General features: G+C 42.7%; 1 protein-coding gene across 17 annotated transcripts in view; it reads right to left on the bottom strand.

Annotated features, from left to right (window-relative positions):
* Positions 1–21,473, bottom strand: part of UNC80 (unc-80 homolog, NALCN channel complex subunit) — a 167,642-nt gene that overhangs the window by 28,335 nt on the left and 117,834 nt on the right. For 15 of the 17 annotated variants that reach the window (XM_084893323.1, XM_084893324.1, XM_084893332.1 and 12 more), the window contains 13 exons: positions 20,652–20,746; positions 19,073–19,162; positions 18,256–18,357; positions 16,173–16,353; positions 14,851–15,119; positions 13,038–13,172; positions 11,197–11,335; positions 10,300–10,396; positions 9,372–9,542; positions 5,753–5,845; positions 4,348–4,383; positions 3,808–4,026; positions 1,024–1,224 (listed from right to left, as the gene is read on the bottom strand). In XM_084893323.1, coding sequence (XP_084749449.1) covers positions 1,024–1,224; positions 3,808–4,026; positions 4,348–4,383; positions 5,753–5,845; positions 9,372–9,542; positions 10,300–10,396; positions 11,197–11,335; positions 13,038–13,172; positions 14,851–15,119; positions 16,173–16,353; positions 18,256–18,357; positions 19,073–19,162; positions 20,652–20,746 — 1,828 coding nt within the window. The remainder of the gene's footprint in view (positions 1–1,023; positions 1,225–3,807; positions 4,027–4,347; positions 4,384–5,752; positions 5,846–9,371; positions 9,543–10,299; positions 10,397–11,196; positions 11,336–13,037; positions 13,173–14,850; positions 15,120–16,172; positions 16,354–18,255; positions 18,358–19,072; positions 19,163–20,651; positions 20,747–21,473) is intronic. The other 2 variants (XM_084893337.1, XM_084893327.1) reach the window with 2 other exon arrangements.

Raw genomic sequence — 21,473 nt, 5'->3', positions numbered from 1 at the left:
AGGCACCAATGTTCTATTGGGACCACTAAAGAAAATAGAAGTGCTTTAAAGACAAGTATTTTCATGCCACTGACAATACAATGCACAGGCATTCGTCATCATGAGGTAATATAGGAAGAAACCATTCATTATTAGAGTAAAATCTTTCCATGTCTTTCTTAAAACAAATTCACTAATTTCTATGGCCGCATGGAAGAGGAGGAGCACAGGCTAAAACCTGGAAAAGCTCTGACCACTAAGTGCTACACATTCTCAAGGCAAGGCTTGCACTGATTTCGGGTTTGGTTTAGAAGGACAGAAAGTGTTCTCACTAACTCAAACTTGAAAATTCTGAGTTAGAACGTTTATTCGCATTATCAATGGGACTATCTGCTCACTATGGCTGTGAGTGTCCATCCTGGGCTAGATCTCAGGTCAACTGGGTCAGAGGCATCTGCTCAGAGGGAGGCTACCAATGGGCATTTCAGGCCATGGAATGGAGATTAGGTGGTAATAATGTCCATTGAGCACCCCTGAATCAGGCGAAAAGTTAAAAACTAGGTATTTATTCTCAACCCTAGGATTTTTAAAAGCTGCTAGTTGCCTATTGTAAAGCTTGGCAATTCTCTACACTGGTAACCTAAAATATCATGTTAAATAGAGTATTTCTTTGAACATCAAATTAATTTTTCTTCTCTCCTTAGTTGTTTTATTTCCAAGGCATATCCTTCTTTACTTCAAAAGTAATTGAAGGAGACACATCAAATTCCTTATGTGTGTCAGATAAGGAATGCAATAGCTTAGACACTACAAGACTTTTCAAGACAAATATAAATATTTTGAAAATGTTATTTCTTCAACTATAGAGCCTGCTACTTATGCATTCATATATCTAATTAGTTATGCACATATTACAAAAAACAAAACAAAACAAAAAACTTTCTAGCCAGTCCTTCAACTCCTAATTGATCCAACACTTTAAACATGGACAAACCCTAACTTTGAGGATTGCAGAATCAACAGCTGAGTAGGGGGCCTCCTCACCTCAGAGTAGGCATCTTGTGGATTTTGTTGAACATCCTATCCAATCTCTTTAGAATGAGGATGAGGGCTGGCCTCACTGCCTCGGCTGTCCAGTCGGTGATTGGCAGCATCTCCATGATGTAGCGGCGAAGGCCCCGGCTCTCCATTGTCTGCGTGTCGTAGGGAGCCAGCTTCAGGAGGGAGTGAGCGATTTCTGCCAACCTGAAATGGGTTTTGTTCTTAGGCATCAGCTTAGAACCCCACAACGAAAAATTTTAAAACACAGCATCATGCTCATCACCCTCCTATCCTCCAGGAGATCCATGCCATGAAATAGCCGTGATCTTACATGAGATATCCTAGTTTATTTATTTTTTTAGTCTTATTGACACTATGATTTTTTAACTGACCATTCACTCTTCATTGCTTTGATAACTCAGAAACTCAAAGCCAAAGTTATGGTTCAGGAAGGGCATTTAATATGATCAAGTCACATGGATTTCACATGTTAATCTTACCAAATTATACACTTGATCATTTTTCACAGTGTTCTGATTCTCTAACTTGTACATCCTATCCTTCTGTATGTTGTAATTTTCTAAGTAGCCTCAAATACTTTGTAAAATGATAAGTACATAAATACACATGCGAGATACAGTACTTGCAACACCGCATTGAAGCTGTTTTCTTACGTGTGCCTCTTGCATTGGACTGTGATCGTGTTGAGGATATATTGGATGTTATTTTACATGCCCCGTGTCCCGCATTAGTATTAGTATCTTCTGGACTCTGTTAACTCAGTGACAGGCACCAAGCTAAACCATTTCAATGGCAGCTGATTTAACCATGTTTTTATTTTATTTTATATTTTTATTGATTTCAGAGGGGAAGGGAGAGGGAGAGGGAGAGAGAGAAACATCAGTGATGACAAAGAATCATTGATCAGCTGCCTCCTGCATGTCCCCTACTGGAGATCGAGATCGAATCTGCAATCCTGGCAGGTGCCCTTGACCAGAAGTGAACCTGGGACCCCTCAGTCCGTAGGCTGAGACTCTATCCACTGATCCAAACCAGCTAGAGCTAGCTCACTTAACCTTTAATTGGGGTTGCCTCTAGAGGGAGCTCCAGGTCTCTCTGACTCATCCTTTCCCCTTCCAATTGCCTTAAGTGTAGATATAGATAGATGGTCAATTTATCAGACACTTACTAACCCACAATCATCCCCTCCCTCCCTCCCTCCCTCCCTCCCTCCCTCCCTCCCTCCCTCCCTCCCTCCCTCCCTCCTTCCCTCTCTTCTTCTAAGACTGTTATCCCCTTTCTCCCACAAAATGGCTGTTGGTTGTAGTGCTTCTCTGGCTGGGTATGTGGTGTTACTCTGTTCACAGAATTACTTAGGTTGTACATTCTAATTACTTAGCCAAAGGAAGGGGGGATGGACTAAATGAAGCACTGGGTTGCTATGGCAACAGGATTTTAACACTCCTGCCCTCCCTGTTCCCAGCTAGGAGCTGAAATTCTCAGTGTGAAGTAAACTCTTCCCCATTAGTGCTCAGTGGGGAGTGTGAACATGCATGAAGCTCTGGAGTTCTGGGGGGCGGGAGGGGCAGTTAAATTCAGACTGAAATTAATCTGGAAGAGAAAGAGCCTGTGTTCTCTATACATTTTTTGGACTCTCATATTCCCTCGCTTGGTACTTTCTAAAAATTTCAAGGGATACTTATAAGAAAAGTCAATAATTAGAAAGTTGGTGTGTTTGCCAAACTGCAATATTATTTCTAAATGGCTAGAATCCAACTCTAGCTTTAGCTTCATAGATATACTAAACGTTCCAGGAAAATATTTTGCTATCCATGGAAATTTCCTTTTCCAGGAATTTTTATGAACCTTGACCATGATTACAAATCTGAGTAGAAGATCTTTCGGGATCGTGTTCCTTTTAGAAATCTGAAAATATAATACATCCTTTATAATCTGAGTAATGACTGAGACAGCAACTCCACAGGAAGAATGAAACATGAGTGCACAGAGATGCAATTCTAGGGCCTCTCCCTGGCATAGCAGGAATAAAAACGTTTTAAATATATATTTTTGTTGACTTCAGAGAGGCGAGGGAGAAGTAGAAACATCAATGATGAAAGAGAATAATTGATTGGCTGCCTCCTGCATGCCCCACACTGGGGATCGAGCCCACAACCTGGGCATGTGCCCTGACCAGGAATTGAACCATGACCTCCTGGTTCATAAGCTGACACTCAACCACTGCGCCACTGGCCAGGGAGGAGTAAAAATGTAGAAATGGTCACTGGCCTCTGTATAGAATTTTTATTATTTTTATTTTTTATTTTTGTTAATCCTCAAACAAGGACATTTTCCCCCCCATTGATTTTTAGAGAGAGTGGGAGAGGGAGAGACACACAGAGAGAAACATCGATGTGAGAGGGACACATATCCACTGGTTGCCTCCCAACAAGAACAGGAGATTGAGCCTGAAGTATGTGCCTTTGATCACAATCGAACCCAGGACCCTTCAGTATATAGGTCTACGGTTTATCCACTGAGCCTAACCAGCTAAGGCTGTGCTTTTCTGAATATTGCCCCCCAACCCCCGCGCCCACCCCCCCAATCCATCCTGAGTGTCTTTTTGAAGAATTTATCCCCCAGGGTCCTGCAGTGGTATGCTTCCAAACCACTGGAAACATCATTCTGAGTATCCCAAATTCTTGTCTAAGGACCACTCCAGCCGCCCCAACCCGGACAGACTGCCCGCTACATATGCACTCTGAGTAAGAGCAGTGAGAACAGCACCTCATGTGGGACTTCACATCCAGCAGCTCCAGGGCTGTGACCCGGGGCTCCCCGGCCAGGTTCTGCAGGATCTTGAGCCTCGGCCCGCAGTGCTTGTAGAACTCCGTGCAGATGTTCAGCAGGGACTCCCGGGGTCTCCTGAACTCCTCCCGGGCAATGCGCTCGTCCAGCTCCTCTCTGGGCAGGCCTTGCCCCTCCTCCAGCAGGTGGAGGTTTTCCCTGGGAAATGACTTAGGTTGGCCGGGGGCCTGGAAAGGTGTGCATGCGGCAACTCTGAGAGGAGAGCATCCCAAGGGAGGAAAGGATAAGACTCCTTATTGAACAGCTAACGAATCTGGGCAGGGCTTGGCGAAACCCACATCTGAAAGTGTATCATCCTAGAGGAGACTACCATCCCAGATGGAGCAATTCCTGAGGATTTACCCAGAAAAAGGGCGCCGTGCGTTAATTTCATGGAATCTAACAGAATCATAGCCCAGCTCAAAGGCAATCACCATAAGATGTCAGAAGCGGTATGAAATTAGGGTCGTCTTTCCGTACCTGATAAAGTGCAGTTTGGTGCCTTGTTCCTGGTACCTGGGAGTCAGAAACACAGTCTGCATTACCGTCAGAGCAAGAACAGAGGCCCTAGGATGGGGCTTCTTATGGACCTTCTCTTAGCAGAAGCCATCAAAGCTACACATTTTGATAAACTCACAAATACACCCAGACAAATCCTAAAATATAAAATCTTGATCTTTCATTTGCTGCCACATACGGTGCAATTATAGCTGCTTTGAAAGCTGTTCCATTGGCATACAATCCATGGAAAGACAGTTACTATGAAAACACATCCAAAGTCAAGAAATGTGGTCAATAAGGGAATTTTTTAAAACGCTGAAAGTAAATTGAATCGAAGTTATAGTTTTAATACCACATGCTTTAAAGGCCATTAGAGGAAGAAATATGGCTGACTTCCTCTCCTTTGTGAAGATCTATTGCTTTGTAGGACTTTAGAAACCTTCCTTTCCCATAGGCCTTATATTCAGTAGTTGAACCTAGCCCCTAAATATCACTTAGAGTATAATCATTTTTTCTCAATGTAAAAAATTGAGGCATGAGTTCACCATCATATCTGGTAACTTATAGTTCCGGTTGGAATTTGTTTTATTTTTAACATAAATATCTATGACGAGCAGAAAATTAACTCGACATAAAATAATAATACACACTTAAAAATGTGCTTCAGAGAGACTGGAAAATTAGTTTCTCTTTAAGAGCTCCTGCTAAGTATTTCATACTAAGAAGAAAGACCTTTCTCTCAAACTGATTTTGGGTTTGCCCTGTTTTAATTTTTCCTTGGAGGAAGAAGCTTATTAAACTGTGTGTGTGTGTGTGTGTGTGTGTGTGTGTGTCTATGTAGAGATTAACACAGACAGAATGATGCAGGCAAAGCATTAACTGGGAGAGCCAGTGTCTGAGTTACACCAAAACAGGGAAGGAGATTAAGTCAATGACCCTGACAGCATGAAGGACCGAGGTCAGTTTGGATAAAATATCCATGGAAATCTGTCCCCATGAAAGAAAACTGATTCTGCATGCCTGCCCCGAATGAGAAACCACCTCCGGATGATTACTGTTTTATTTGCCTCTTTCTTGGAGGCAAATGAAACACCGGGATAGTTCAAAGACCACCCAGGAGGCAGAGGCCATCCTCATGCTCATGCAAATGCACCGACACACATACCAGTGTATGAAAGGGGCTTGGATTTCTCTTTGGTTGTTCCAAAGGAAGCTTTGGTATTTTCTTGAACTCTAAACTCTTACCTTCCTTTTTTTTTATTTCCTTGGAAGAAGATGTTAGCACTTAACAGGGACTATTTTCAGGATTCCTTTCATGCCCAACTGTGGGGATTCAGGCTGCATGGAATGGAGATGCCATGGAAGAAGAAGGCTGGTGACTTACCTGGTGTTCACCCCGGATGACATGGTGTGGTTGGCTGTGGTGGCGCCTTTGTGGCCTTGGTCACACCTGCTCATCTGTGGGGCAGTCATGGGCCTGCAAGGACAGTCACCACCACAACAAGACAACAGCAACAACAACAACAACAGCAACAGAGTGGAAACATGGATGAAATCTTTGTTATTGACGCTCACATAAGTTTTAAGTTAGTGTCTCAAAGACAGGCTATCTAGCTGTGGGCTCTTCTGTCACACCCTTTTGCTGTCTTTGTGGCAAGAGCTACTTTAAAAGGCCCATTCCCCAAGGGTCTGTAGGCTCACCATGATTTAAGTTCTTCCATTTAAAATGAGGGACATCTGTAATAGTGTCAACAATAAAAAAAAAAAGTTTTCCACTTGGTTCTGAGTAATAAACTGACTCCTCAAACCAGACATGCATGAAATCAGGCTTCTATGTCTGTATTAAAAGTTAAGAGCACATTTTCAATTCTACAGGTACTAGGACATTAACCATTCAAATAATAAGTAAAAAAAGTAAAAATGTATACACCATTTTGGCCACAAACACCATAATTAACCACTCTATTTTTGCCAGGAACTACCAAGGAATAAAATAATATTTCTAAAAAAATCATGCCTAAGACTACTCAGGGAAGTAGGTAAATTAGTATCTATTGTAAGTCAGTAACTTAGACACTTAGAAGTAGATTTGAGTCATCTAATTTGGTGTCTGCAGGGTTCACTTTAAGGATTAGGTAAACTCTGCCTCTCTATCATGAGACATGGAAAGGATGGTGCAGCTTTTCAAAACAATTTCTTGTAGGGACTGGTTAAGGCTTGCTGTTCTGATGCTCGTTTTCTGCACGCTGGGTGTGGCCAGAAAGTGAATAGGCTTTCAACAATCACACCAGACCTTCTCCTCCTGGGCCTTTGTGAGAGAGGCAGAATTTAAAAACGAGAAGCAAAATTTAAAGACTCTCTGAGTGTTACTCCAGTGACTATCTCACATTATAAGACAAAAAGGAGATCTGGTAGGCCTGTTCTCACCACACCAGCCCTTACACTCTGCAGAGTTTTCTCGGGCAGAAAGATTCGGCGCATGAGGACTCACAATGCCATTGCTGGTGGGAATACAGATGGGGCCAGGTGAGAAACATGCAGGTGACTTCTTAAAGCAGAGAGTGGCTGGCAGTCAGAAAACAAAAGGGATCTCAGACCTAAAGCTGCCTGGTAGGGAGTCTGCCCCCAGAACCTTCAGACGAGAGCCCAGACTGACTAACATCTTTTTTTTTTTTTTTTTTTTTTTTAATATATTTTATTGATTTTTGTACAGAGAGCAAGGGAGAGAGATAGAGAGTTAGAAATATCAATGAGAGAGAGTCATTGATCAGCTGCCTCTTGCACACCCCCTACTGGGGATATGCCCGCAACCAAGGTACATGCCCTTGACCGGAATCGAACCCGGGGCCCTTCAGTCCCCAAGCCGATGCTCTATCCATTGAGCCAAACCGGTCCCGGCATAACATCTTGACTTTGGCCTCGTGAGACCCGGAGCAAAGAGAACAGCTGAGCCTGCCCTGACTTCCGACCTTTAGAAATATGAGACAATAAATGTGTTTTGTCAAAAGCCTCTAGGATGTGGTAATGCATTACACAACAATAGAAAACTAGTACTATTATAATTGTAATGTGCTTGTTTATGTGTTACCAGCCCTATAACTTAATTTTTTTTCCCCATGAGAAAGAAATTAGGAGTGTGGAAATGAAATGAGGTTCTTATTATTTTCTTTTTGTAAAAACAACAAGCCATTTTTTGTGTGTGAATAATTATAACCAATCAACGAGGCTGGTTTTCCATTCCAACCAAAAATCATTAAATGCACTGGAATATTTAAAGTCATAGAATTCCAAATGTCAGACTTCCATCCATAATTCTGTGTGGAATTTTGGGTAAGTCAATGTTAATTTTGGGTGAATCAGTAATTTAATTGACTTATCAAAGAGCATAGAAAGGAGGAAAGCACCACTACGGCAGCATATAAGAAGAAACAACTACAATGTCACTTGGGGAAAACTGACTGCGCTTCTCCCCTCTATTTGCAGAGGTGCTGGAGACATAACCACAGGGGTGCAGAAAGAAGAATGTACGTCTGATATTTCTCCTTCAGATGCTCTTCCTCCTGGGCTTTTTCTGAAACCATCATCAAAGCCTTAGGACATTTCCCACTGGACTTGGCAGTATGCCGTGGTTCTCTGCCCCACTGCTTCCCGCTTCCTCAGCGCAGACGCCTATGAGCACTTCAGCAGTGAGAGCCCACCCAAGGCTTTTGGGTTACGTTCTGTTTGCCGAGGCTGCCGATGGAGCTCATGGTAAGAACATAAGAATATGTTGACTTAATTCATCACAGTCTCACTCCCTCTCTCACCGGCTGGTGCTTGTGGGAAAGTCCTCCCAGGACGGAGGGATTCCGGCCAGCTCTGTCATCAAGGGAGCAAGATGGGGCTGGGAAGTCGGTGCCTTTCGGTGGGGGTGAATCATAGACAGAATTTTAGGCTGAGGATGTGGCCAAATGGCATGGAGGAGCCAAGATACCAGCCCAGGAAGAAGGTGTCCCATCTCCAGTCCGGGGAAGACTATCTCCTTCCGTCTAATGTTAGTGGCAATGGAGAAGGAAACCCATCTTCTGTAGAGGGTTCTGCATCTACCTTACCCACTCCTCTCTCAATCCTTTGTCTCTGTTCCAAGCCCTCCTCGTCTCTCCCCCCCCCCCCCCCCCCCGCCCCCAGTCTTTCAATGCCTTCTGCACCCAAGAATCTTGGGATATACTAACTGCTTGCAACTTTGCTTAGGGCTGAACTCTGGTGACAATTTACCTTTCAAGTCCCAAATCTCTCAGCCCCCTTCTCTCAGCACTACTGGGTCTTGTCCTACAAGAATCTGTTAATTATGGCACTAGAATAAAATTTTGCAGATTGTTTGTTATGTAGTTTTAAAAAAATATAGTAAAAGCAACTCATTACAAATAGTACAATAATAAACGAATGCTTAGTTGGAATTGCAGACATTTTCATAAAATAAGAGCCAATAAAAAACACATTTTCATATTCACTAAGTTGGCCCTTCTACAAAAGATTTGGTTAGCACTGGTTAAAACTGCCATAGATGCTCACCACATTACAGGCAAATGCGTGTTTAGCAATCATGGTACAACAACAACAACAACAACAACAACAACAGTGCTTAGCACTATTTATCCAAACAACTTAGGGATATTTGCAGTTTTAAGCCATAAAGACTGAATTTGAGCAGATATAAATAAAGATTGGCTTCAGAAATTTTTTAGTCATCACATTTTCCCCCCTCATCTTTTTGGTAGATAAATATATTTTTATTGATTTCAGAAATGAAGGGAGAGGGAGAGAGAGATATAAAGATCAGTGATGAAAGAGAATCACTGCTTGGCTGCCTCCTGCATGCTCCCTACTGGGGATTGGGCCTGAAACCTGGCCTTGTGCCCTTGACCAGAAGAGAACCCGGGACACCTCAATCCACAGGCCGGCGCTCTATCCACTGAGCCAAACCGGCTACGGCAAGGCTGTGGCTATTTCTGCGGTGGGATTACCTGGTGAGGACCTCCACACTGTAGAGAAGGGCCTGGAGGGAAGTCGCGAGAGCAGCTGTGGCAGCGATCTCCTCTCGGGCAGCAGGCACTGTCTCCACCTGAGAGGTCTGCCTCTTTAGCTTTTGTAGGTAACATGGGACTAACGCTTCCAAGACCATCAGCATCTGAAGACTATGCCAAGAGAGAGGAAACCAGGTCACATTTCACATTCTGCTGCTGTTGGTGGCATCACATTTAAAAGCATGGAGACAGGAAGACAAACACCTAAATTTGATTTGGGAAAAGTGGTAGAAATAATGACCAAAGATTTTATATTCTTGCTCTTCATGTGACCATTTTCATTGCTTTTTGTTTGTTTGTTTTTTGTTTTGTTTTGTTTTGTTATTAATCTTCGCCCGAGGATATTTTTTCCATTGACTTTTTAGAGAGAGTGGGAGTGGGAGAGACAGAGAGAAATAGTGAGAGACACATCGACTGGTTGCCTCCCGCAGATTGGGGATCCAGCCTGCAACTGAGGTATGTGCCCCTGACCAGAATCGAACCCGGGACCCTTCATTCCATGGGTCAATGCTCCAACCATTGAGGAGACTGGGTGGGGCTTCACTGCTTCTTGAAAGGAGTTTTGCCAAGTAGGTTAAATGTCTATTCTAAAATTACAGTTGCTGTTAATTTATTAGATGTGAACATCGTCTCTACGCAAGACTAAACATCTCAGCTGCTGCACGAATTCTAAATTAGGGAATTCCAAATTAATGAAGATTTATTCTATTTTCCAGAACCTTGGCTATGACTAGTTTCCCAAATTTAGTTTTTGAAAATGTACCTGCCAGAAGGTTACAGGCTGATATTAGCAAACATAACCCCCGCACTCATCCAATTGCATTCCCTTTGCCATGTTTTCTCATCACAGAATAAAGGGCGGCATTACCTTCGGAAGGATTCCGGAGCGTATGCCACCACCGTGACACACAGCTTAATGGCCTCGCTGATGGAGAAGGTCAGGTCCTCGTTTCCGTAGCAGAAATCTGAGGGGACAGAAGGAGAAGGCGCACAATCAGAGTGGACTCTGCAGGAAACAAGGACAGCTCATCCCTCCGAACGTTTTCTTCCCAGTTAGCCTTTGCAGCCATTTGTTCATAAGACTCTATTCCTGAACTGTGAGCACTATTAATTCTTCATCTATAGAGACCAAAAATCCTATTGTTTTTTAAAACCTTTAAATGACAAGATGACAAAAGGGCTTTTTGGGAGAAGGTTTTTAAAAACCTCACTTCCTAAGAGATCAACCAGAGGACTTGTGTGCATGCATATGGGCCTAGCCAGTGGCCATGGACAACAGGAAGGTGGGGGCATATCTAGGGAGGGGTTTGGGATGGGAATGGAGGGATGAGGACAATTATGTGATACCATAATCAATAAAAAAATATAAATAAATAAAAATAAAAACCTCACTTCCTAGACGATAGGTTTGGATGGCCTGAAGTCAGACAGGCCTTCTAACGAACAGGACAACAAAAGGCCCTTTTGGTGGGTTATTCCCTTAGCATCGCCCAGGAACACCCCATGTTCTGAGAAGTACAGTGCTAGAATAGTGGTTCACTCAGCATCCTTACAACACAATGTTCATGGCAGACAATTTCTTACTCTTTAGGACTGACGAGAAATGTGAGGAAGACAGGAGATAGGAAAATGTACTCATTCGATTTACACCACTGTTGCATTTATTTTTGCTGTTTCGATTTAGTTTAAAATATTCACCATAGAGTTATTGTTTTAAGAAAAATGACAAAGAGAAAAAGAGAATCAAGACGAATTTTGCTTCTACCTAAAGACTTCAGCGGCTTCTCAGCCTTAACCAGCTCTAAGATGTCTAAGATGTCCGTGGTCTCGCCCTCCAGGGACTGCAGCAAGTCAAACAGGCACTGCGCTGACACACCTTTGCTGGGCCCTGTATTGGCAGCATCCTGTGAAAAGAAAGGCGATTTTAGTTTATTTAATCCCCCTCAGTACGAATATGGTTTGCTCAGGAATGCAAATTTCATAAACACTGAGCTGGTATTCAGTATACATAATTCTGCGGTGTGACTATGGAGTGGGACACCGGAGTTCTAACACTAATCTAGTAAAAAAAGAGTTATTTGTGGAAACTCATAAAAATACAGCAATATGTCAACTGCCGGAACACAGCATGTCAATGGTCCCTCTCACCTGCAATTGTAGGATTCAGCATGTGCGAAGGGAAATTTGTAATGGGTTAATTGAACAGTTCAGCTCCGTTTGGGGTAACATATTTAATAGCTCTGGGAATTTTACAAATCTCATTTGCTAACATAGCTCCAAATTGGAGATTCTTAACATCTCAAATCTGTTTTATTCATTGGGTTCCTTTATTAAAATAACAATTTCTGCTAAATTCCTACTCTGTGCTAGTCACCATTCTGTGCACTAAGGTTATGGCAAAACAAAACAAAAAATAACACATACACATGAAACAACAACTAAAAACACACAACAAAAAAGACAAGGGTCTTGCTTTAATGGAGCTTAATCCTATTGTGGGTATGGTAGAGATCCATTTTACTTAAACAAATATGTGTAAGGGATGTGATCTGATATAAATGCGCTGAAGAAAAATAATAAGTCAGGTAAGTACCAGAGAATAGAAAGGAAGGAGAATCAGGAACTCTTCCTTTCATCATTTTATATTTTCCATCCTTTCAATAACTGAGTATGAAAAAACCGAATAAATGTTGGCTTATTTATATCTAGGGGCTGAGGTAAGGGTTGAAGAGAAATGTGGAACAGAAATGAGTTGCTTGTGGAAAGAGAAATGATGTATGGCATTCATACCCATTGGTTGAAGAAAGAGAGCTGAGAGACCGATAATACAAATGATCAATGGCCAGGCCATACATAACAACAGAACTGCTCATCCCCAAACTGCAGTAACCTGCCCAGGAAACTAACCCAAACTCACAGAACCCAGCCCAGAAAACCAGCAGGACTTGCTGGAAATCAGAGTACTAGCTGCAGTGGAAACCAAACAATAATCCCTATAACCACAAACCCCCAAACAGACAGGACTTGATTAATAACTAACCCTTGTCTCCGCTCCCAATTGAAGACCAATCAGAGAAAACCAAATATGCACCCCTAACCAATCACATGGATGCCCTGCTCCTCCTCCACCCCTTACAGCTCCCCAAGGCCAACAGCCTCCCATCAGAACATTCCCGAAGCCTTCACTCTCCCTCCGCTCTGCCAAAAGCTAAGTCAGTGTTTTTCAACCTTTTTTGGGCAAAGGCACACTTGTTTCATGAAAAAAATCACGAGGCACACCACCATTAGAAAATGTTAAAAAATTTAACTCTGTGCCTACATTGACTATATATAAAGTAATTCTCTTGAATTCCTATTCAAATAAACACAAAGAAAGTATTTTATAATTACTTTATTATGAAATATTAAGTAAACAAAATAGTGAAAAATTATAAAATTCTTGTCTTGTCTGCACCTACGGCACACCAGGCAACATCTCGCGGCACACTAGTGTGCCACGTAACAGCGGTTGAAAAACGCTGAGCTAAGTGACGCCCTGCCTACAAGCTGTGAATAAAGAGCTTTTCTCGGTTCTTTGGCCTTGGTTGCTCTCCGGGGTTTACTCACAGGGAACTCCAGCAGCGGGGCCACGCTGGCAAACAGCTGGAGCACGAAAGGCTTCCGGTGGAGGATGTAGAACTGGTGACAGGCGAACTCGATGGCCTGGCGCAGCTGGGGGTTGCTCTCGTAGTCAGAGTACACCTGTGGGGAGGTGCCACACGGTCAGAAAGGGCCTCGGAGCCATGGGGAACAGGCAGGGAAATGGGCCATTTCAACTGGTGGAGGGGAGGTAACTGGTATAAACCTTCCTTCAGAGAAGTGGGGTAATATACATAGAAATCCTAAAAATATAGAAATATACTCTCCCCTCCCCCCCCCGCCCCAGGAAGTTTGTGACTAGGAATTTATCTTAAGTTGACCAAATGTACGAAGGTGTATGTACAAGAATGTCCACTGCAAGGTTTCTTATAACAGTGGAAAATGTGAAACAATTTAAATTACTCATAAATTGGGGTTAGGTAAGTGAATTATGGCATGTGTATACAACAGAATATTGTGCAGTTAATTTTTTTTAAATGATATAACTCTAAATGTAGCTACATGAAAAAAAATATCCGTGGTGTTCTTAGTCTTAAATGAAAAGGGTAGGTAATAAACTTGAATATATGCTACGATTCAACCTTTGTTTTTTTAAAAAAAAGGCAGGAGAGAGAGCCAGGGTCTTCAAGAAGTGGAAACAATGGTCACGTGGGAAGGAGGATTATAAGTGATCTTTATTTTCTTCTTTAAGTTTTCCTTTATCTTCTCTATTTTATAATGAGCATTTATTGCTTCTAGTAATCAGTAAAAAAGTTACACAAGGAGAGGAAATTCCAACTATTTAAAAACAGGTCAGAGAGCCCTGGTGATATTGAAAGTAAATTTCCTGCCTCTGTAGGTTGAGAAAATTTTATTTTGCACGACCGTGTAATACTTTCAAAACTTTCATTAAAACTTCCACAAAACTAGAGAACAAGGATGATCCCCTAGCTTTATTTGAACTTGACTCAGTTCTCCTGAACATGGCCAGATACACATCAGCTGTGAGTGAACAGGAAGTCCTCCTGCTAATAAATTCACCACCTTCAACCTCTTTATACCAAATGTAATGGCAATAAAAATCTATATATCAGCAGAACACTTGCCATACATTGGAACAACGGTTCTCAAACATTCTCAGGTGTCAGAACCACCTGGAGATCCCATTGAAACTGGATTACGGGGCCCTGACTCCAGAGTTTCTGAGGCAGTAGGCCTGGAGTCCAGAATGTGCGTTTCTAATGGACTCCCAGGTGATGCTGGCACTGCTGGTCCCCAGACTATATTCTGAGAGTCACTGGCCCAGAAATAATGGGGAAGCATAGCCCCGGTCTGGGGGACCTCACAGAGGACAGGATATTGTGACCTCTTGGAAAACGTTAGGGCGGTTTCATTTGGTGCTTTCTGCTGTCGCAAAAGGAGAGAACTCTATCATTCAAAAATGTCAAGACAGCCCTGGCTGGTTTGGCTCAGTGAATAGAAGCGTGCTGACTGAAGGGTCACAGGTTCGATTCGGGTCAAGGGCATATGCTCGGGTTGCAGGCTCGATCCCCAATAGGGGGTGGGGTGTGCAGGAGGCAGCTGATCAACGATTCTCTCTCATCATTGATGCTTCTCTCTCTCTCTCTCTCTCTCTCTCTCTCTCTCTCTCTCTCTCTCTCTCTCTCTCTCTCTCTCTCTCTCTCTCCCTTCCTCTCTGAAATCACTAAAAATATATTTTAAAAACTTCAGTGTCGATCCTGTAGACCTGCTGGATGAGCGGTCCCCGGGCTGACTCTCGGGCTGGGAGAGGAGCCGGCACCTGCAGCATGGTGGGCAGAATCCACTGGTAGCCGCTGAGGGAGAAGAGGTGGTTGAAGTGCACGGCGCTGTTGATGACGGTGGCGGCGTACTGCCGGAGCAGCGCGCTGTCCTCGGGGTGCAGGATCAGGGCCCCGTTGAACACGTTCAGGAAGAGCATGATCTCATCCCCCCAGGGGAACTCGCTGGGCATGCCCAGGAACATCTCCTCCAGGAGCTGGATCCACAGGCTCTTCTGCAGCGTGTCCAGGCCGAACAGCTCCTTCCCGGCTGTGAGGACAGAAAAGCAGACACAGAATCAGCCCCACGCAGACCCTGCGGGCGTGGGAGGGTGATCCACCCCGAGGGCACTGCCGGCCCCCATGTGTTCCAGCTCCGGGATGTGGCTTCGCAGCTCAGTGCCGCTGGCATTCGTGTGCCACGTCCTGGGTCTCAAAGGGCTCTCAGCATCCTCTCTTTGATGCGACGCTGTGGGCAGACAGGGGAGGCATTTGCAGCGGGTTGCTGCTGAGTAAGCTGTGGCTTTGAGGGAAGTTATTTCAGAAAGAAAATGGCCCGGGTGGGACTATGCTTGGTCTTTGAATTCCTGGTCAGACTGGAGTTCTTTGCTGCGTCTCCATGAAGACACTGAGCATAAGTCTGCTCATGTCAGCAAACTGTCCCAAATGAACAACTGAGCAACATGGTGAGGTATCAAAGGGCACCTCTTTCTGCTTCCTGCCTCTGCATCTCAATTCAGCTATAATTTAGAGAGAGTCAAATGCACAGATCTTCTATATAGAGTTGAATGAGTTTTGACAAAAACACATACTTAAGTACCCACCACCCCAATCAATATATAAGACCATTTCAGGACCTCAGAAAGTCTCTTTATGCCTCTTTCCAGGAAAGCCACTCCCTCAACCCAGAGGCCACCACTGACCTGCTCTCTGTCATGAGAGAATAGTTCTCCTCCTGAGCTTCTTATAAATACCTATTCTTCACTTAGTCAACCTAACATCAGAGGACTTCCTCCAGCTGCTTAGACTGAGCCTGGAGCAGTAGTCTCCAAGTTTGGTCCCCAGGACAGCATCATCATCATCACCTTGGAACTTATAAGAAATGCAAGTTCCCGGGCCCCATTTCAGAGCCATTGAGTCAGAAACTTGATGGCGGAGGGTGGGACCAGCAACCTGTGTCTGATCCAGTGCTGCCGTGAACCTGAGGCAGTCAGGGCCAAGAAGCCCTGGCTTCCAGAGCCGTCTGCTGATGGAGATGCTCTTCAGCCATGGACCAAACGAGGGCCTGAGACGGCCGAGAGAGGAGATGCTTTCATCTGGATACCTTGAGGGTCACTGAAGAGTGAAAACTCAGCATCGATGGCACTCCGAGGGAAGGAGGGCAGTCGGAGCAGGTCCTCCTGCAGCATGGAGACGTGGGACTGCTTGTGGGCCGTGGGGATCTTCTGGGTCAGGGAGATGAGGAACAACACTCGCCCCACTTCCTCCAGCTTCCGGGTGAACACCTGCCAGCCGCCACAAGCAGGAGCAGACACAAAGAGAATTAGCCACTCCGAAATGACAAAGGGTGAAGAAATGGAAGTAAAATCTTTAATGGCAAACAGGGCTGATAAAATCAAGGCTGGGGAAAGGGAAATAAGGAAGAAATGTGTGTGTGCTGGTTTTTTGTGTTCCCCCCTCCCCCCCACGCCATACAGAAAGAGCAAATAATACTTAATTGACTCACTTCTTGCATGTGTCTACTCTATGGAGGAAAGTGTTTCTTACAGAGTTTGCAAGCTGGAAGGACCACAACACAAGCATTGTCAAGAATAGTTCAATCACATAGAGGCCATTTGCCCAGACATCAAAATATGGAAGACCTTCTCTAACAAGAGCTAGCAGTCAGTTCCAATTGCTTCTACCATCTCCATTGATGCCTTAAGCTGTTTCTTGTTGGTTCTGGGTGTGCCTCTTTAAAACTGACCCATATGGGATCCAAGAATAATCTACCTTGGGACAAATGCTGATGGGACTCTAGGTTAGTCCTCCTTTCCCCCCAAATTTAGATGGCATGAAGAAGGGCCTCTTAGCCCCTACTCTTAGTTCTTTTTCTGTTGAGGTGCTGCTGGCATTCGATGATCAGTGGACAGGGGATATGATTTGGGAGTTCATAAGCAGTGAGGCGCTGTTGAGGAACCCTCAGAGCCAGAATGATGGAACCAAGTCTCTGAGGAACTCAGAAAGACATCTTTAAGTCCAACCTGAGTGCACACAGAGCCGGAGCTCCAATCTATGCCATTCTTTTAAAACATGCTCTTAAACATGGTTGAAAACAAACTAGTGAAGTGCCATTATCCATGATGACTTTAGTTATTTTGCTGCTAAAATTATGGGCTGAGATAATTTGGGGAGAATTGTTTCTGAAATCATTTAAATGTAAGATCTCTTAGTTTTGTAAAGTCTTATAGTAACCCTTTCATTATTTTCTTTCTTTTAAATGTAATTTAGGTAGTTAATAGTAAATATATTTTTAATTGCATAAGTGTTCTATTTATATGCCATTCTTATTCATTTCATGTGCAGAAAAACTGAAATTAGAAAAATATCCTGAAATTCTTGTTTAGAAATGTTATTAAAAATAAATGTAAATTAATTAAAAATAAAAATAAAACAATGCAATGCATGGATTATATTGTTAGAATTATAAACTACACATATTTTGCATGCAAAGTAGTGAATTTCCTTAAGCTTGAAGTCTGATTTGCGATAAGACCTGTGAACATTATCTGCTCTTCAATCTACATATCTTTCAAATTAAAATTTGCTTTTAATGATTGATTAGAGAGAGAGAGTCCTGTTATTCCACTTATTTATGCATTCATTGGTTGCTTGTTGCTTTTGCCATAACCAGAGATCAAACTCACAGTGTTGGCGTATGAGATATGATGCTCTTGCCAACTGAGCTACCTAGCCAGGACCTATGCTCTTCATTCTTCAATCCAAGTACAACTGCTTGATTATGTCTCCTATTTGAAGAGAAGTTAGTAGCATGCCCAAGGTCAGATGACTGGTCAGGGGCAGAGCTGGGTCTGAGTCCAATCTCTGGACCTTAGTTCAGTATTCTTTTCAGACATCACTGCACTGATTCTATCTATTTATTTCCCAGCTAGCATAAACCTCTGGGACAATCTTCTAATAGTTATGTCATATGTACTTCTAATCCTGTGAGTATTCCTTAATACTTTATATTATGATCCTATTTATAAAACTAAACAAACTATTTTTGGGGAACTATCTATTGATCAAGGGCCCATCTATCCATCCTCTCCATAGAGGATCTAACAGCATCACAGAATCTCAGGGTTGGCAACACATTTACCCAACAATTATCCCAAAGACATGATAAAACGGAGGTGGTCAGGTACCTGTTTCTGAATGAGCTCCTGTCCTTTCTCCGGATGCATATGCACGAGGTTCAGCTGAGGAGACACTGACCTCCGGAAGGGATAAATATCCCGGACGTAGGTCTGTGATGGGATCACGCAAAGACAAAAAAGATGATTACACTTTGATCTCATTTCTCTTTAGGTCACAAACCAAAGATATGTATTGTCTAACCATTTTGATTCTTACTACTTTCCATCCCCCAATTTGACAAAATAACAGGGAAGGTAAAAGCCCTCCTCAGGAGAGCTTCCCAGCGCCCAGGCTGAGTGCTTTTTCCGAAGACCCCGGTACTGTCAGAAGCCAAGGAGCCAAGGCCGCTGACTACATGACACTTGGAAGGAAGTCACTGCAAAGTGATGTCACGGGTCTTCCTGAGGTCCCCTTTCGCTCATTAGATCAGGTCCCCTCTATCAAACTTACCATCACATAAGGAGGAATCAGAAAAACACTAAAATTCCTTAGAAACATGTGTCATCATATGGGCAGCTTAACTCTTCCTCTAGATTGAATAATAATTAATCACTTTATGCTTTACTTGGCTTATCTCCTTTGAGGATCAAAACAACCCTATAGTAGATACTATTGTCACCGCCTCCCATCTGCAGACAAGGAAACTGAAGGTTCCAAAAGCGAAGTGGCTTGTTCACAGCTACCTAGACGGTAAGTTGTGTGACCTAAGTGGCCATCCTCCTAATCTCTAAGCAATGATGCCTCCTGAGGGCTTGCTGCCCTCAAAAAGGCCTTGACGAGCTTCTGACACAACCCAGCGTGAATGTCATCGCTGCGCAGTCTCACCTTATTGTAGTGGATAAGGTTCCATCGTTTATCCATGAGAAAGTAATGTGTTGACTGGGATTCTGGGATGTTAAAAAATTCCAAACACTCCTAGAATAACAACAATATATTTTAATAAAGGTTTATTGAGAACATACTATGTGCTGCCAGGTAGTAAGCTATAAAACACAAATATTATAAAAATAAGGTAACTTTGTATAAGGATTTTATATATATGTGCATATATATATAAATATATATATATATATATATTTATCTTATAGTCTTATGTATTATGCATGGGTGTATATGTGTTTATGTATGTAAATATATGGATATACACTACATTTGGATATGAAGTTATCCAAAGAATGATATAATAAAGACTAGTAAAGTGATATAAACCATCTACTCTCACAGTGCTAATAGATGTACAATAATATTTCAGACTGAGTGAGGGACCATGGAAGTATAGTTACATCAACTAGTCTCATGTCAGGAAGAAAGCAGTTTAGTAACAACATGAAAAATAATACAAACTACAATGCATTGAGCGCTTATTATGTGGCATTTTCTAAGTTCAAGGCTTTCTATGTAGATTACTTGTATAACCAGCACTAGTATCCCAGGACTGTTAAAGAAGAACCTGACAGTAGAGTGGTCTTGTTAATTGATTTAGGTCACACTGGTTGTGATGGAGCCTGGGTTTGAGCTCTGTCTGCCTTCATGTTATCTACCACTGAACAGAGCGTAGGGAGATGGAGGGACTGTTCAATTTTGCCTCTTTGGGCCTTAGATATTCCTGGGAGATGTCCGGGTGAGACCTGAAAGAAGTTTAACAACCTTTCTACTGAAATAAAATATGCAAGTTTGGCAAAACGGAATTTTTCAGAGGTCTTTTCTCCTCTGAGCCTGGAGTTGTATTATAGGAAATCAATTACCAAAAGTTTGAACTACACATAATAAACACCAGGGATCCCAGTGGGAATCATGGTACTCGTTTGCTTACTACATTACCTTAAAAACCTTACTTTACTGACATGCAGCTATGGACTGCATTTCTTTTGAGGGGAATACATGCCATAACCGTTAAAAATAATTTCTCAACTCACTTGATTTATTCTAAGGTATGTATTTTCTGCTCCTCCAATATTTTCCAGCAGTGACAAGTCAAGCCTGTGTACAGATGCCACTAGAAGAGTCTCTGGCATCGGTCCCAGCTGACAGCTGGATTTGCCCCAGGGCTCAGTGCAAACCCAGGCCCCTCCAGAGCTGCCCCCGCGGCCAGCCAGGCAGCTCTGAGGCAGGAGGGCACCGCATTCCCACGGCAGTGAGGGAGACGCGCCAGGGCCATGCTGCCATGGTAGCTGCATGAGTTTGCCTACTTCCATGCAGAGATAAGATCTCAGAAAAAGTGGGGAAAGTTACCCAAGAAAATGGAGGAAAAACACAGATAGAGGAAGGGATTCTAGAAGAGGTAGATAAATGTCCGTTTTGGGTGGAAGAGAGAAAAGTGCCATGTCATTCTAAGCTGGCTGGTCAGCGCAGTGTCACAGTCACTGTGCCATTACAGAGTTGTTCCTGTCGAAGTCACCCCTACCTTTAGCAGGGCTTCAAACTGAGTGTCTTCATGGACTGGTAACTGGGTTGGGATATCACACTCATTCTGCCCGTGAACCACCAAGGTTTTGGTACCTGCAGAAGAGAAAAATCATAATGAACTGACTTCTACTATAGAAAAATAGCAAAGCACAAAATATTAAATTTTATCAATAAGCTGATATTTTTATTGTTATGATTATATTACTATTAGTGCTTAGTGTGAATTTTGTAGTGTATTAACTGCACTCCTCTATTTTTAGTTAAGTATATATTTTAAATATACTGATTTTCTAAATAATTACAGCTACCATTTATGGAGTTCTCAATACTTTTACATGTATTTTATGTGCACGATCATATTTAAATCTCACAGCAACTCTAATATGGGTTTTACTATTTTCTTTTTTTATAATTTTTAAAAAAATATGTTTTTTATTGATTTTAGAGAGAGAGGGAGGGAAAGAGAGATGGGATAATACATATGAGAGAAACATCAATTGGCTGCCTCCTACACACCCCCTATTGGGGACTGTGCCTGCAACCAGGGCATATACCCTGACCGGGAATCGTACCTGCAACATTCAACCACTGAGTCATACTGGCCAGGCATGGATATTACTATTTTCATCTTACAAATGTGGAAATAGCACTTGTTCTTATAAGTAAGAACTTATAAGTAACTTATTCAAAGGAACACATTTATTTAGTGGAAGAATCAGAATTCAAACCTCAACCTTGCAACAAATATGTCCTATATTTTAAATGAGAGGATCAGGTAATAATGGTTGAGAAAATATAAACAGAAAATATTAGCAAATCC

This window comes from Pipistrellus hanaki, assembly GCF_964339955.1.
Source record: "Pipistrellus hanaki genome assembly, chromosome: 8".
NCBI classification, from domain to species: Eukaryota; Metazoa; Chordata; class Mammalia; order Chiroptera; family Vespertilionidae; genus Pipistrellus; species Pipistrellus hanaki.
Note: the sequence above shows the minus strand (reverse complement) of the source record. Positions and strands in the feature narration are given on the sequence as shown.